Genomic DNA, 17,031 nt, shown 5'->3' with positions numbered 1-17,031 from the left:
TGAAATCCAGTGGGCAATGTCCAAGAATACCCTTTTAGCACAAAAATGGAAAAGCTTTTGATAGATCTGACTTCAGTATTGTAAACCAAGGTAGAGCATCTATATGTGGGAGTACTTCCAGTGCATGATCGCCATCTTGTAAGGCGTCATATTGAATCGCGGGCAAATATGATAAATGGCAAGGGAGTCATGTGGGGCATCAAATAGCACTGGAATTTATTCCTGAATCCATTTCCGTAACCAAAGTTTACATATCTGCTTTCACTTCAGAGTTAAGAGCTCTCTCGTTCACAGGAACATATAAAAACTGTGCAAGCAAAATTTGTTATAAAATGCAGTTGTGCGAGCACTTGCGGGATTTTAACTAATGCAGTAGTTAATGCAGTACAATAGCCACTATACCAATCAGATCTTGAGACTAGAAAGAGAAATCGTTAATTAAATTGAAATTTCTGTAGTGAAAAATGGAATAGCAGCATGCTACAAGTTATACGTATTTCAAAGTGCGATGGAATAGGCTGCTCGTCGATGAGCGTTTCATAACACCGCGTTTTATAACGCAAGTCTAACTCACACAGTTTTTATATGTTCCTGTGGGTGAGAGCTCTTAACTCTGAAGTGAAAACAGATACGTAAACTTTGATTACGGAAATGGATTCAGGAGTAAATTCTTGTGCTATTTGATACCTCACATGATTCAGTTACCATTTATCATATTTGACCACGATTCAATATGGCGCCTTTCAAAATGGCGATCATGCACTGGAAGTACACCCACATATAGATGCTCTACCTTGGTTTACAATACTGAAGTCAGATCTATTAAAGGGGCCGCGGTGGGTCAGTGGTAGAGCGTTCACCTCTGGTGCTTGGGGTCCCGGGTTCGATCCCAGCTCCCGCCAAGTGAACTTTGTGGTGGACAAACACCTTGAGCGTGGGTTTTCTCGGGGTTCTCCTGTTTCCTCCCACTTTCTTCATTCCACTATTTCATTCATTATTCATCATCACCGTCTCCTTTAGCCTAACCGGCATAATTGTGGGACGTAAAACTCAAAGATATCATTTTTTCAGATCTATTAAAGGCTTTTTCGTTTTTGTGCCAAAAGGGTATTCTTGGACATTGCCTACTGGATTTCAAGATGGCGTCGGTGTAGCAGCTCAACGAAGCATTTGCGCATCGAGTGACTATTATTATGTTACTTAGCAACTCGAACTGAATCTTGTCACAAAGTTTAATCAAAATTCAACTCTCACGGTTTATGGACCTTCCTCGTAAGAGCTACTTAGAGCTGATACCATCACTCCCCCTGGATCCGTCCCTGGTTAAAAGAAAGATAAAATGTGAATTTGCGCTAGTATTTTTTAGAGAGCTTCAATGAAATGTGACATCGGTTAAATTATCAAAAAAAAAAAAAAAAAAAAAAAGAAGCAATCATGACCCGACTGAATAATTTCTCTTTTATTTGCTAAACCAAAGGAATGTTCTTATGTTCCTTTTTCCGTGCGAGTTTTGATAGTCAAATATTCGCCACTCTACTTGGCATAACTAATGTATTTTTTATATCAACTTTGTAAATAATTGATTTATTTAACCGTAATTCAAGACAGTAAAATCGTGTTTAAACAAATAACTATTAGTATACATCTCAGTATTAGTTTAAAGTAAACAAAATGAGTTAATGTCGAGCATATTGTAGATATCTGTAGAACCATTTCATTAACGATCAAGTAATTTCTCCGGGTACAGTAATCATGGCTGCGTTGGGTAGGAGGATCATATGCTTACAGCCGTGTAAGAAGTGTTTATATATTTAATTATATTTAATATGATGTGTAAATTTTAAATACAGAAGAAAGTTTTAACATTAAAACAATCGTTACAGTGTAGGGAATAAGAAAGACAGCAAATATGTACTGATGTTTCATCAGATTGCCGGTAGATGCAAGTCAAATTTATGGTAACGTAATTAAGTAGAGAAAATATAAATCTTGAAGTGATCTATAATATTATCAGAAACACAATGCGTAGCGAGCTTACCGTAAGTAGATGCTGTTATACATCAGACCCCAGCATTACTATTGGTTGGAACAGTGTCATCAGCAAGCACATTTGACTGCGCGTTTGAACGAGTGAGGTTTATGCAAGATTTCGCTGCAGATTAACAATCTGTGTGCCAATATACGGGTAGCCCAAAAGTAGGTGTACAGTACTGTACTGATCAACTAATTGCATTTTATATCATATCTTATTATTATCCATCAGATAGACTTAGTTCTTTTGTTTCTAAAGTCTTTTTACTCATATCTTAAGCTCGGAACAGCCGAAGCTGGTCGAATAATCCTATAAGCTAGAATGTTATACTTGATCTATGTAGGAGTGTATACCTACTTTTGGGCCACCTTGTATGGAAGAATAATGGGATTAAGTGCCGGAGAGTAGATCCAGAAAATGAAACTGAAGCTAAACTAAGCACTTTGGAACTGCTGAAAATGAATGAATTATTATGGTTTAATGTGAACGTCAGCAGCAGGGCCGTTTGAGTGCAGATTAACAATACACCATCAAATTGTTTATATTCGTGTGTATATGAATTGTATATTTTAATCTACTTTATCCCTGCTCTAAGTGGATCCCTGAGACGTCCTGCACCACTATTTCCTTGACACTTGTCCAAATAATTGCGTACACATTAATTAAATGTGAGCAAACTGATGTGACCCTTTACTGATATAATTATGCGTCCGGATGAATACCGTAAAACTATTGTGCAAAAAATCAACCAACCTGTGCTACTAAAAAGCACGAAGGGGCCGCGGTGGCTCAGTGGTAGAGCGTTCACCTCTGGTGCATGGGATTCCGGATTCGATCCCAGCTCCCACCAAGTGAACTTTATGGTGGACAAACACCGTGTGTATGGGTTTTCTCGTTTCCTCCCACTTTCTTTATTCCACCATTTCATTCATTTCTCATCATCACCGTCTCCTTTAGCCTAACCGGCATAACCGTGGGACGTAAATCTCAAAAGATTTAATTTCATTTTGAGAAACACGAATGCTATGAAACTGAGTAAGGGCATGTCAACGACACCGTTCCCTTCATTATGCAGAAACATTTCGTCGGTGGAAATTACAGAGTCGTCTTTCAAATGCATTCACTAATTTTAACCTTAGTATAGCACTTGTAATAGTTTGATATTTGTAAACAATTTACTGGTTCCAATATTGTGCAGAAATGCTCCTTCAGTAGAAATAGTAATTTGAGCAGTCCTCTTTCCTATGCACTCCCTCATGTTAACGGTAATCTTACTAGCTTGACGATGTATTGTAAATCTGCATCGTTATTTTCACTGTCACGACGAAACTTATTTATGTTGGTGCCATACCGTGACAAAAGTAATCGAGTGGAAGTAGCATGTAAGGCTCCATGATAATAAATATAAACAATTATAGCGTTTATCATATAATTACAACTCGGGGTGGTAACAATAGATTCGTATAACTGCTACATTACTTTCTGCGTAAGTGCTTTCTTAAAATTTGTGTGGGGCAAATATTATCAGTGTTGTGACATACACATATCTTGTACCTTCATATATTTACTGCTCGAATTTGCAGTAAAGTAAATATTTAATTTGCACTAATTATTATTTTTTCTTTCTTTGTAGTTCTTAGGCAGGCATTGAAACGTTTATCAGTTGAGGATGATGCCCTTAGATTTGTGAGTATAAATTCGTACTGCTTCTGAAAGAAAGAAAGAAAAAAAAGCGAAGTTAGTTCTGTATATGTTAGTTTGGGTAAACTTTACAAGACACGCTCCAGCTGCACATCGATAAGTAGGGCCCTTTTAAAAAGTATAGGAGAGTAGGGTAGAGTAGAGTAGAGTAGAGTAAGATATAAATAAGTAGGGTAGGGGTTAGAAACGGGTTAGCTTAAGGTTAAGTAAGTTTTGATCCATTTTCATAAAATTATTAATGTGTAATTTCTCGTTTCTGAGTGAGTATACCTGTTAGAGCGGGTGTTGTAAAGTTAACCCGTTAGTTTTAACAACAAGAATTTTACTAAAGAAACTGAACTGACGCATAATATAACTATTAAATTAAATTTAAGACTGCGTTTAAATAATTAATGCCAGAATTTTTAATACGAACCCCATCTTCGTCAGTGTGTGCTCGTGTAAAAACTAAATCAATAGACTATAAAAGCCGCTGATGGAGATAGGGTTCCCATTGAAAAATTTCAGCATTAATAATTATTTAGGTGCACTCCTGAGTTTAAGTTAACAAGAATTTTAGTTAATCTTCGCAACGGTGTTGAAAGTTTTCGTAAAGCAAAATGTAACAAAATTGCTACACAGTAGTTTATAGCAGTACACACTTATTATTAAATTATTAGTAAAAGTGTGCGTTATTTTCTACCTGTTGCAGGTAATCTATATTTGTGAGACAAAAATATACGTACTTCCATTATATAATTCAAACTTTGCTCATCTGAACTGTTCTGTAATTAACACATAATTATTACTTTGTATATATTATTTATGGGTATACTTAAATTTATGGCGTTTTTCTTTATTAAATCGCGAACTTTAAGGGTTGTAAGAAGATGCCAAAAGTAACTGCAGTTACTAATAAATTTCACTTTAGTTTACATATTATACCACATTTACTTGAATGTAAGACATCATCAATTCTAGGACGCACTTTATTATTATTATTATTATTATTATTATTATTATTATTATTATTATTATTATTTAACGAGTTCTGGTAAATGTAACTTTCACTCGTTTTCTTTTGAGTCAGAAGACTCAATTGACATCATGTCTGCAACCTCGTCCGGATAGTCACTACTATTCACACTGTTGTTTTTTCTATCCTCTTCCTAGACGATTTTATCACTTCTTCTGTCTAATGCATTAGAAATGCAACATAGATGGCTGGAGGAAGGGGGGAGCGGCTTTTTCGTACAGTGGAAATCTTAAGTTGTGACCGCGTGCGATTCCGCTCGTGAATTTCCAGATCGGTGTCCAAACATATTTTTCACCCAACAAGTCACCAATTCCTGAGTCCTAGGATGCGCACTAGTTGGAATATCTCAGTTTGTAATAGACGCGGTGCTTGCGAATCTAAGAAGTGTCTTGATTTAGGAGAGCCTATTTGGACAAACAGGTGCGTCTTACATTCGAGTAAATACGGTATAAAGTTTTCGTGCTTTTTTTTTTTTTTTAATATTATTAACTTCCAGTTATTTATGTCATTACTGGCTCATTACTTATAATTTTACTTAACTTGCTTACAGACTTTGTGTCGCAATAGAGGCAGGTGTTTTCTTCCGGCAGTTGTTTCACCAAGATTCTATGCTGTCCCCGCGGAGAAGAAAGTGTACCAGAGAGATAAACCTCATTGTAATGTAGGAACCATAGGTCACGTGGATCATGGAAAGACCACATTAACTGCTGCCATAACAAAAGGTATATTATATTTATTTATTACTTTTCACTGTTTGGCGTTTCAATGTTTATAATCACAGAAGCTAGTACATCATCCTTAACATTTATAGGCGTACACTCTTTGCAAATTGACAAGCTTTCATGTACTGTGGTCCTCTGTTTTCGACGATTTTATTTATTTATTTTCATTTATTTATCTTGTAGCTGCGGAAGATTATATTTTTATAGATTAAATATAGGTGTTTCGTGAAGACTATTGCTGTTGTGGGGTAATTAGAAGACATGAAATTGAACTATGTTCATGTTGCCACTCTGAGTAATGTTTACGCGTCAACAACAGCGAATATTTATCAAATTTCAGATTGCACGTGGAAAGAATGCACGTCAAATTCATTAGAGCTTACGTGAAGCATGAAGACCTTGATTTACCGTATCGCTCCGCTGCCAGATACCGTGCGAGCAATCCCGGGTTCGATTCCCGGTGGGGGCACTCGGTCGAAAAAGTGTAAAACGCTTTTTCAGGCCAGCCACCCTGAATAAAGTTTTCCTCATTCACACCAGGCAAATGCCGGGGTGGTACCTAACTTAATGGTCCCAGACCGCTTCCTTCCTTCCCTTTCCCAGGATTGTGTGCTCGCCGAGGGACGTCATCCCTCAAATCGTGAAGGGCTAAATGGCCTTGGATGCCGAAAGCCCAGAAATCTAAATCCTAATCCCCGCTACCAGATAGACCAAGGCATTTGACAGTGGCCGTGAATCAGCCACGCACGACCCAAATACACTCCGCACATAACTGGAGAATGATCTCCGATGGACATGTGGTGAAGTAGCAAATGAAATCAATAATTCATTATTAGATGCTAACTCAGGACTTCGGCATGCGCCAAAATGGATGCCGCATGTCCTGTCAGATTCAGCAATGACACAGAAGGGAATTATATGCATTAATCTTGAATGTTGATAATGGGAAGGTAACGCATCCGTTTCATCAACTATCGCAACTGACGGGGCGTGGTCCAGATCGTATGAATCAGGATTGAAGCGAGAATCGAATAAATAGCGACATCTGGCTACAGCACGTAAGAACTAGTAAATTTGAGGGCAATGATGATTGTATCATGATAGGATTATTCTTAACACAGTGTTCCACAAGGATTACAATGGATACGAATTGCTACGTCAGTTACCTTCCTGACCATTTGCGTTGTAGTGTTAGATGCATAAGACCATATTTCCTGCGGGACCCATCATGCTTCACAATGACGCAGATGTAGAGCGCAAATGATGAAGTTACTGGTACGAAGGTGTTGGGAGGAGTTGGAGCATCCACTTATTCGTTTTACATGATTCCCTATGACCGATTTGTTTCCTAAAAGAAAGGGGTTATATGTGTAGGATTGACAGCAGTTATTTCATACGACAAAACAGTAAAAAACATTATTTTATAATCACGCTATTTTAACAACCATTGGCTTGAAGATATATAAAATCTGTCCAGCGAAAGATTTTAGAGCCCAGATATAGAAAAGGATATGGCTGTGAGCGGATTTCTTCCCACTAGTCTCCTTACTATTGGGTTCTTAATGCGTTGCTCCGTGTGACTCTTTATTAAGTCCACTAGAGTAGTTCGATAAAATGTAAGCTTTCAAAAGTAATAAACTCTTTCTAGATGTGTAATGTATTTGTAGAGATAAAATTTACCGTTATTTGATATAACGCATCAACATTTGAATAAAAATAGCTAAATAAACTTAAAATACTTTTGTCTATCGCGCATGCGTAAGTCAGTGTGAACAACTTGTTTATTTCGAGCTAGATTTGGAACATAAAGTTTAATTTGGACTGATTTGAAACTTAGCTAGTATTATATGATTGAAATACCATATGAGTATCCCCGCCACAATTTGCACTTATGCACAAGCGGTGATTCACTCTTCTGTTTTCGCATCTATGGCATAATCATTCCTTTGGATGGAATGGAAATGGGAACTAGAAAGTTCCAGAAACGCGATTTGTTGAGCCTGTTTTTATTAGTACGTGGGACATGCCGAAAGTTTTTGATACTATTTGAAAAATCAATTTATTTACATAAAACCTTTTACAATTTCTCAAAACAGTCCCCACAACCATCAATAAATTTTTGCATTCTTAAAAAGTACGAGTCAGATATTTTTTAAAAATTAGTTTCTTGGAATATCAGAAATTTCAATATTATACACTGCGATACCCTTGTTACTCGAAACTTTTCTATAGTTTTGGGAGAAGGGCTAAGTCACACGGACCTAAATCCGGTGGGGTAGAATACGGACTCCACTTTCCTGTAGAAAACCTAAAATTGACTCTGCCGTGTGTGGCCGTTCATTGTCGTGATGAACAAAGTGAGACAGTGGAGACTCGATGGGCAGAAGATCTCCAAGCTCCAGAGAAACTTGAAAGACAATAAATAACGTACCATTCTGCTATCACTGTAAGCCACTAGAAGTTTAACCACGCTTTGTGCTTGTTTAACTTCAGAAAATGTAGTTTCATTTTGAAAATACCATTCTGTCGACTGTTGTTTTGTTTCGGGATCATCCATGTTTCGTCACATGTGACGATATTATAAACGTCTTTATTTTGCCCCTGCGAAAATCTTTTACATATATAGCGGAACTGCTTCACGCGGTCTCCTTTTTGGTCAGCCTTAAGCACATATGGAACCCAGCGACTGTAACGCTTGGAGGGCCGAGATATTATTTTATTATGGACTGGGTTGCAGTTGATCCAATATTCAAGGTTGACTGAATAACCTCGTATGTGATATGGCGATTCTTTTTTTACAAGATACGGTATCGTACTGCTGCGACATTTTCATCCGTAACTGCGGTGCTAGAACGCCCAGAGTGAGGCTCATCTGTCAGGCTTTGTCGGTCACGTTTAAATTCCGCAAACCAATTAAAAACGGTTGCGCGTGAAGGGGCAGAGTTCCCGAAACGCTTTTTTTTTTTTTTAAACGATCATGGCATTTGCATCGCCATTTTCACCACTGCCGCTAGAGTTCTGTGTGCTATATGGTTTTGACATCTTTGTCACGCGTTGACAATATTTTTAAACAAGTAGCGTTTCTATGTTACCAGCAGAAATTGAAAAAAACCAGGGTTTTTTTTTTTAAACAAAACAACCCACCTGAGCCCACATAGTTTTTTTTTCTGATATTTTCGGGTTTAATTTTTTTTCGAAATATTTCAATGTCTTTGAGGTAAAAGTGTTAAAATGTGATTTACATTTCAAGATTGTCATTGTCACGACTTGTAACAATTTTCTATTAACTGCTGTTTTGAAAAATGGCCGCCATTTTGAAATTTTACATTGGATTGCCGAGAAAATCTCTACAGCAAATTTAGAATGTCTCGTGTTTCTACCCTCAAAATTGCAACTTCAAAGTTGCGTGGATACCCGCTATTTTGAGAAATGGCTGCCATTTTGAACTTTTATGTTGAGTCGCCACCAAAATATATACAGGTAATTTAGAGTGTCTCGTGCTTCTAATCTAAAAATTTCAGCGTAAAAGATCGAAAATCGCGCTTTGTAGCGTGGATACCCGCTATTTTTTTTTAAAGCCGCCATTTTAAAATTTTACTTTGGTATGCTGCCAAAATCTACACAAGAAATTTAGTATGTCTCGTGCTTGTACCCTGAAAATTTAAACTTAAAAGACCGAAAGTTGTACCCTATAGTGTGTGTGGTACAGGCAGTCAAACGAACAAATGTAGATCGAGTCATCCCAGGACCCTCTGTGACCTTCGCCAAATATGAATACCAAATATTTTAATTTAAGACAAGGATATTCATGTTTTATAAAATAAATGTTTCAAAATATCTAAAAGAAATATCTTCCAGCGTAAAATAAATAGTTTTATTGTTGAAGTATTCACTTCCGATGCTTTGTGCGTTGAATTGCGAGAATTTCCCGAGCACTTCTTTCAAGACGGATTTTTCCCAAAAATGTTGCTTTCCTTACTGTATATCGAAACTTCCATTAGTACGGAAGTTTGAATTCAGCACTTGAAATAGTAAGCGTTACGTAGCCTTCGGAACTCCGAGCATTAAGCTTCTTAAATTTGACAAGAATTTTTACGCTATTGCTGGTGTTGATTCTGCAGAATGCTTATTTGAAGAGTAGAAACAAATGACTTAACTAAACTGTTGTTGGAAAACCAAATTTTACTGGCGAATACTTGTGTTACCATCAAAAGTCAGAAATAATACAAGTAGTTCTACTAATGAATTTACATATTTACTGGTAGTACGGGCACTTATGGCTTAAACTCGTCAATGTATGAGGAATATGTCCCTCGGCATCGCCGAGTGGGCGAACACACTATTCACGAAAAGTATTTTCTAAAATATAAAATTGCATATTTTATTTATACTTCAAAAAGGCTATAAGTATAATTCAGACATTAATTTGTTCTGTAATTATCTCAAGCTAAGGTAAGTTTCTTTTATTCGCTCAGTGCACTCAGAACTTTATAAAGGTCTTATGTTGAATGTTTCTGTATACCTTAACGTGAAAGCATCTAATTCGCCCAAGGAAAGTTCAAAATCTGATAAAAATCACTTTCAATGTGATCACCTTAGTTGTATCAATAATATACTAACAAAAGCTCAAAATCACGGGCGGGTTTTAAGGTGGATTCAACCCGAAAAAAAACAGTAGATTTTTTCGGGCTGGGCCCACTTGGCAAACCCTGGTTACCAGTCCTGGGAAAACAAATGGAGGTGTTATAATGCACCTCGTGTTGAGAAAGAAAGTTGTATACATCATTTATAGAAGCATTTCATAATATATGAAACATTCGTTTTTTCTTCCATATTATTAATACTTCCATAGATATTTCTTTCTCCTTACAGACACCAAATAAACCATCCTTGTAGAGATGTTCTAAATAAACGAAAGTTAATATTTAAAAATTAAAGATAATTAAGAAAATCAAATTTTTCTTCATCCCGCCCATTGAAATGGAGAAACTTTTGCCTGGTTTCTCCTCTATGTTTTTAAGAGGAGAAAAAATATAACGAGAATTAGACGATACAAGTTCTGTACAATAATAATAAACACTAATGCATCGTGTATTTTAATTTTTATAGATTATAAAATTACCAGCTAGCAACAATTTTTAGATTATTTGGAACATTTTTGTAAATACTAACATTAATTTTATAGTATGTTTCGTGCGCTTGATTTCAAATTGATTTCTTCCATAATTTTTCCAGTTCTCATGTCCGGCATTTAATTTCATTGAAATTGCTATGCTAGTAATTGTTTGTTACAATAAGGTTAGAAAATTAAACAGTTGCGTATTTTTTCATGTACTTCGCTAATTTTCAACTTCTTATTTCAGTTCTAGCAGATAAAGCTTTGGCGGAAGCGAAGCAATATGCCGATATAGATAATGCTCCCGAAGAAAAAGCCAGAGGAATTACCATCAATGTGGCTCACATTGAATATTCAACCGACAACCGTCACTATGGACATACAGACTGCCCAGGGCATGCTGATTATATCAAAGTATGTTTTCTTATTTATACTGAGAATATTAACTTTCTAATGTTCTAAAGGCTACTTTTTGTAACGCAAACTTGAATGATTACTCTGAAATATTTTAGGAGCAAGTTTTGGTAATTTAAGTATAAATGTTGCAAATTAATTAGACTAGTTTCACTTAATTAGTCTACAAGTTGTTTCAGAAGATGTAGTTTCATAATAATAATAATTCCCATCGATCAGCCAGACATTCATTTTCAGAATGTTTAAACAGTATGTACAGGGTGTTTCAAAACAACACCGACAACATTTGAGAGATGATTCCTGACACCAAGATAAGACAAAAAGTATAGACCAACCTGGGTACACAAATGCTTTCTTTCGGAGTTATAGGCTGCCGAAAACTTGAAGAAATTAACTTTAAAGTTCAATAGCTCTAACACTATGGAACCTACCGTAGTCGGATCAAGACTTCACTTAGAAACTAATATGTGCTCTATCCAAAAAGACATGTTTCAGAATCCTGCGATACTTCCAAAACAATTTTTATAGAGATAGTTGTTGAGTACTTGAATTTATATGCTCGGAGAAAAACTATAAAGATGGTTGCGTGAGTACATTAGGATTCTGAAACATGTCTTTTTGGATAGAGCACATATCAGTTTCTAAGTGAAGTCTTGATCCGACTATGGTAGGTTCCATAGTGTTAGAGCTATTGAACTTTAAAGTTAATTTCTTCAAGTTTTCGGCAGCCTATAACTCCGAAAGAAAGCATTTGTGTACCCAGGTTGGTCTATACTTTTTGTCTTATCTTGGTGTCAGGAATAACCTCCCTTATTATCAGTGTTGTTTTGAAACATCTGTATATAAAGATTATCAATCTTAAAGAAGCAATGCACAATAAAATGTGACTCCACATAAAATTTTCAGCAGAGCAAGTCCTATATTTTAATGTATATCATTAATTTTTGAATTTGTGAAAGTTATTAAATATCAAATTGAATCATAGCAGCGGTTTGTTCTGAGCTCCAAGCAATTGAAAAATTTAACAATATAAACAATTGAGGAAGTTTTTTTATATAATATACACCATATCTTCTGTAGGTGCAAATCAATGAAATTCGAGGACTGGAAAAACGCGAGTAGGCGAGAATTGAGCCTAGATTTCTGTACTGCTGCGTTAACCTCTATTTTACATAGTCCGTCCTTGGACTATCCACACAGTTCCCCTGTTTGAAATATGTGCTTAACCATCCAGATTACATGGACATTACTACAGGTACGGTTAAACTTTAATAAATCGCTGTCATTATTAGTGAATCAAGACTTTTTATTAGATAATGCGTGTGTATCTGCTAAGTTAAATATAAGATTTGAATTAAACCTCCATAGATGTTAATTAGTTGCAAGCACAATAGTGGCATAGTTGGTGAACGCATCGAAATGGTATGCTCGAGACCCGGTTTCGATCCTTGGTGCGATCATATTTTTTGTATTCTTTGTGTATCATTGAATTTGCACGTATAGAAGAATTGGTGTCATACATCGGATCGGCTATTTCCTCCATTCATCATGTATAATTCATAAAAATAGGTTATTATATGTCAAACTGTAATGCAGCAGTATATAATTCATTCCAGAATATGATAACCGGAACTGCGCAAATGGATGGAGCAATACTTGTAGTTGCTGCAACAGACGGTGCGATGCCACAAACGAGAGAACATCTGTTACTAGCTAAGCAGATTGGTGTAAATCATATCGTCGTATTTATCAATAAGGTACGTGAAAAAGTAGTTGTACGTTTTCAATATTCTCCCGTTCACTATTTGGATAGTATTAAAAAAGTACTCACCTCAAAAGTATCCAGACTTATTCAACTATGTGTGCTTCGGCAAAAAGTTATTGCATCCTCAGACAGATTCTTTCAGAAAACTAACGTTGTTTGTGGAACTACATCCACTGATGATTTTCTTCTGAATATAATAAGCTTTTTACTTCCAGTAGTCTTTCGTAAAATGTCCTTATATCTATATACTGCTTCATGAGCACTAACCGGTATCATACGTAGCTGACTAATAAAAATTAAAGAAACATTATCCCGAAGTCTCACTTGTTTCACGTTTTAATGAATACAAGCTATAAAGTATGAACTTTGTTCTGTTTCATCTAAATATATTACCTGGTTTTGGGATTATGTAAAATATTAGTACGTATTACTTTTTTTGAAAATTTTTAAGTGCTGCATTGTGAAGTACTTGCCGAATTCCCGGTGAATTGAGTGCTATCTTCATAGGAGACATACGAGGTATGCTCAGAAAGAAATCGAACTTTTGCTATAACATCTTTATTGCTCATTGTACAATATTTTAAGCACTGTTTGGTCTTTTTGCTGACAATACTCCGTTCCAAACGTTTCTTCCCTTTTTGGAAAACCTCCCGGAATGTACTTTCTAGGATGATGTACAGGCCTTGTCACATTGTCCTGAATCTCCTCTATAATTTTGAAACGACATCTTTTCAAAGTAATTTTAAGTTTAGAAAAGAGGTAAAAGTGCTGGGGCTTGGTCACGACAATAGGGTGGATAGGGCACAACGGCAATTCGATGTTTTGCCAGATAACTGCGGATGAGGAGAGAAGCATGAATAGGCACATTGGCACGGTGGATCATCCAAGTCGGGTTTTCTCACAATTCAGGCCTCTTCCTGTGCACAACATCTTTCAACCACGCTAAAGGGTCCTCATAAAGCTGTTTACCATCTGACCACGTAATATAAATTCAAAATGGACAATGCCTTTCCAATAATAATAATAATAATAATAATAATAAAAAAAAAGCCAACTTGATCTTTGACCGACTCATGCATTTTTTTCTTTTAAATAATAAGGAGACCCAGAATGAATTCTTGAAAAGCAATTGAAAAGCCTCTGTAAATATTTTGCCAAGTTTATAGCAAAATTTCACACAGTGCTTCGTTCTTCAAGCTCTTCATTGTCACTGTATCATTAATACGACGAACTACTTGTGCACGTGCTCACTTCAGCGGCTATAGCTCGGCGACTAACGTTCATAGCGAAACAAGGTAAATGACAGTTTGTTGTCTAAATCTGCCGCTAGGTGCGATCTGTAGCTTCAGCATGCTCCCCCTGTCGGTTGGAACGCTAGTTCAAAAGTTCGGTTTATTTTTGAACACATACCTGGAAATGGATTAAGGTTTAGTTAGAATTAGCGTTACTTCAAAATACACTATACTTGAAAAGGAAAATAAATTTTAAAAAAAAATCACTTTGCTCAGTGTTAGCAATACGTTTTAATTCACCAGCCCAACTTTGTAATCTTGGAAAGTATGTACTATTCTGCTTTTTTGCAGATAGAAATAGTCCCATTTACCTAATAAAATAACTTAAGAAATAAAATTCGCAATTAACTGTTCTAAGTGTTATAGGTATATTTCTCCGTTTGTGCAGGTGGATGCAGCCGACCAAGAAATGGTAGATTTGGTAGAAATGGAAATCCGGGAACTGTTGACTGAGATGGGTTATGATGGAGATAATATTCCTGTAATTAAAGGTTCTGCATTAAATGCCTTGGAAGGAAAGGATCCTAAGACTGGTAAGCTATTATTGTTATTAATATTCATTGTTGTTCTTAAGAGGGAGAATGGTATATTGCTATTACTTTTAAAGAATCAGCATCTTGTTTGAGTGTTATTGTTTGAATAATTTAGATTCACAATACTGAAGGTTTAGATTAAAGAAATTAATACTGAAGAAATGTAACTAAGAACTTAAGAATATACATTCAGAGTAAAAAGTTTATTAAGGGTACGTGTGGAATGACTTGAGAAACATTTGATTGTTACTACTGATGTTTCTATGTTTAAACAGGCGTTACGTCCAATTTTTTATTTAAATTTCAAATACATTTAGTACTAGAAGGCACAGAACACAAATTGCAAATGATCCAATAACAGAAATATCTGGCCGTTATATAGTGCATGGGAAAATTTTCTGAATTGGAAAGTCCAATGTTGTTGGCATACATTGGAAATTATTATCAAATGACTGATTAATAGGGGTCTGGAGAATAACAAGGAAATCTGGTCATGTTGGTGGTAGTCCAAATGGGAAAGCAAGCACCCAGCTGGCGGGAAATCTGTTCTTGAGTCCATGCCAGTTCAGCGACCAGATTTTCCTATTATTCCCTCTTCCCTTTGAAGATACTCTTGTAAAATTGTGTATTACAAGATGACATATGAAAGTAGAAGCCCTTCGATCAAAAAGTCTGTTTTAAAAGCGTAGGAAAATTATAAAGTTGATCATAATTTTGATAAATGTTTGTAATTTAAATCAGATTTTACAGAGGCTTTCCAAAAACCCTTCTCAATTTTCAATTCATTATAACTTCGCAATAGAGATATTTTGATGAAATAAAATTTGTACTATGCATCAATTGGGAAGACTGGGCGCTGAGAGGATTACGTGACTGCGAGCAATCACATGGTTCGAAGTTACAGTTGGCGTGAATTCAGGAGAAAGGGCAGTGTGTCTTGTGGTATGCAGAGCTGGAATCATTTGTCTACAATTAAATACCATGTATCAGTGAAAGGTCTGGGGGGAATGCAACCTACAAGAAAGGGATAACCATAAAATGAATATGTAGTACACTGTGTCTGTGAATCAGTTAATCAGATCTTTCGTGAAGAAAATACCGTGGCGAGTTCTACATATCTCGACATACCTTAGATGTTCCTCCTGCCTTCTCCAGCTGGTTGCATTGGGTGTCAAGGATGATGTGCACTTCCAGAAAGATTGTCCTTCGCCTCCTTGTTTTACTCTTGCAGTCAGAAACTTACTGGAGAAGGTAGGTGGATTTGCCGCAGAGGACCCACATCATAGCCCGCGGGGACTCCTGACCTGACTCCGTGTGACTTGGCTGTGGAAATATGTCAGCAAGAAAGTGTGCGTGAAAAACCAGATCTAGATTAGCTTAAGGCAAATACGTCTGCAGTCATCATGATCCTTTCGGATGAGCGGCTCCGGAGAGCCATTATGAGTTACAAGATTAGATTGTGAGAATTGTTTTAAGCTGGAGATGTATCAATGAGGATGACAAATACATATAGTGTAGCAGACAATACCTTAAAGACTACCATGAAATACCAACTTAATTTCACTGAAATATCTTTGTTCTTTACAAAGCTATAGTGAGTTGGAGTGTGGGAAGGACTTTTGGAGAACACAGTATAACTGAATAAATGGAGCAGCTGTGTTCGTTGGATAGTTCTCTGTGGAATGAATAGCGACTGCAGTGAGTAGTTTTCATTTGAATACAATGAAACTTCTTTAGGGAGGCTACATTTGCTTCTACAGTGAAGCCCAACTTATACAAATATTTTATATAGTAAGAATACTGAAGATTATTTTTCAGATATCCAAATTTACTAAATGGTCAACCAAACAGAGTGACTGTATCAGCTTGAAGAAACTGTATATCAAATAAAGAAATTTGGAAGGCACTTATGGTAAAGTTTTCCTCAAAGCTGATTCTAATAATATTTTACTGCACTAGTTTTCAGTTCCAAATAGACCCATTTTGAAGCCTAAAAGGAATTTTTTTGGTATCTCACCGTTGATAATAATAATAATTATTATAATACTATAATAAACCTTCCGCAGACTGATTTCAGTCCTAATAAATAAAGTCAATAAACGTAAGTCTTAAAGAAAACTTACACTAGTTCACTGAAACTAGATTACTTTACCTAGGTATATACAGAGTGCATAACGTTTGCTGAAATTAATTCCGTACTACAAGACCAGCACGTCCCAAACAAAGAAATTAGCAAAAGAACTGGAACAAAATACACCAACCACATTCGTTGTACTGTACAGCTCGTGTTTCGTATCCTTAGCAAATACAAGGTTTTTTTTTTTTTTTTTTTTTTTTTTTTTTTTTTTTTTTTTTTTTTTTTAAAGTAAAAAATACAACCTCCCTATTAAGCGACTGCCCTTCTTAACGATTGGTTTTCAATGAAGCTAGTGTGGTTGCAT

General features: G+C 36.1%; 1 protein-coding gene across 1 annotated transcript in view; it reads left to right on the top strand.

Annotated features, from left to right (window-relative positions):
- The first annotated feature begins 1,687 nt into the window (after positions 1-1,687).
- Positions 1,688-17,031, top strand: part of mEFTu1 (mitochondrial translation elongation factor Tu 1) — a 34,395-nt gene continuing 19,051 nt past the window's right edge. The window contains exons 1-6 of the mRNA XM_081770872.1: positions 1,688-1,792; positions 3,666-3,718; positions 5,299-5,470; positions 10,834-11,000; positions 12,617-12,757; positions 14,446-14,590. Coding sequence (XP_081626998.1) covers positions 1,753-1,792; positions 3,666-3,718; positions 5,299-5,470; positions 10,834-11,000; positions 12,617-12,757; positions 14,446-14,590 — 718 coding nt within the window. The 5' untranslated portion in view covers positions 1,688-1,752. The remainder of the gene's footprint in view (positions 1,793-3,665; positions 3,719-5,298; positions 5,471-10,833; positions 11,001-12,616; positions 12,758-14,445; positions 14,591-17,031) is intronic.

Source organism: Thermobia domestica, chromosome 9, assembly GCF_964235325.1.
Source record: "Thermobia domestica chromosome 9, izTheDome1.hap1.1, whole genome shotgun sequence".
Classification (NCBI taxonomy): Eukaryota; Metazoa; Arthropoda; class Insecta; order Zygentoma; family Lepismatidae; genus Thermobia; species Thermobia domestica.
The sequence above is the reverse complement of the archived record's forward strand: the minus strand, read 5'-3'. Positions and strand labels throughout refer to the sequence as shown.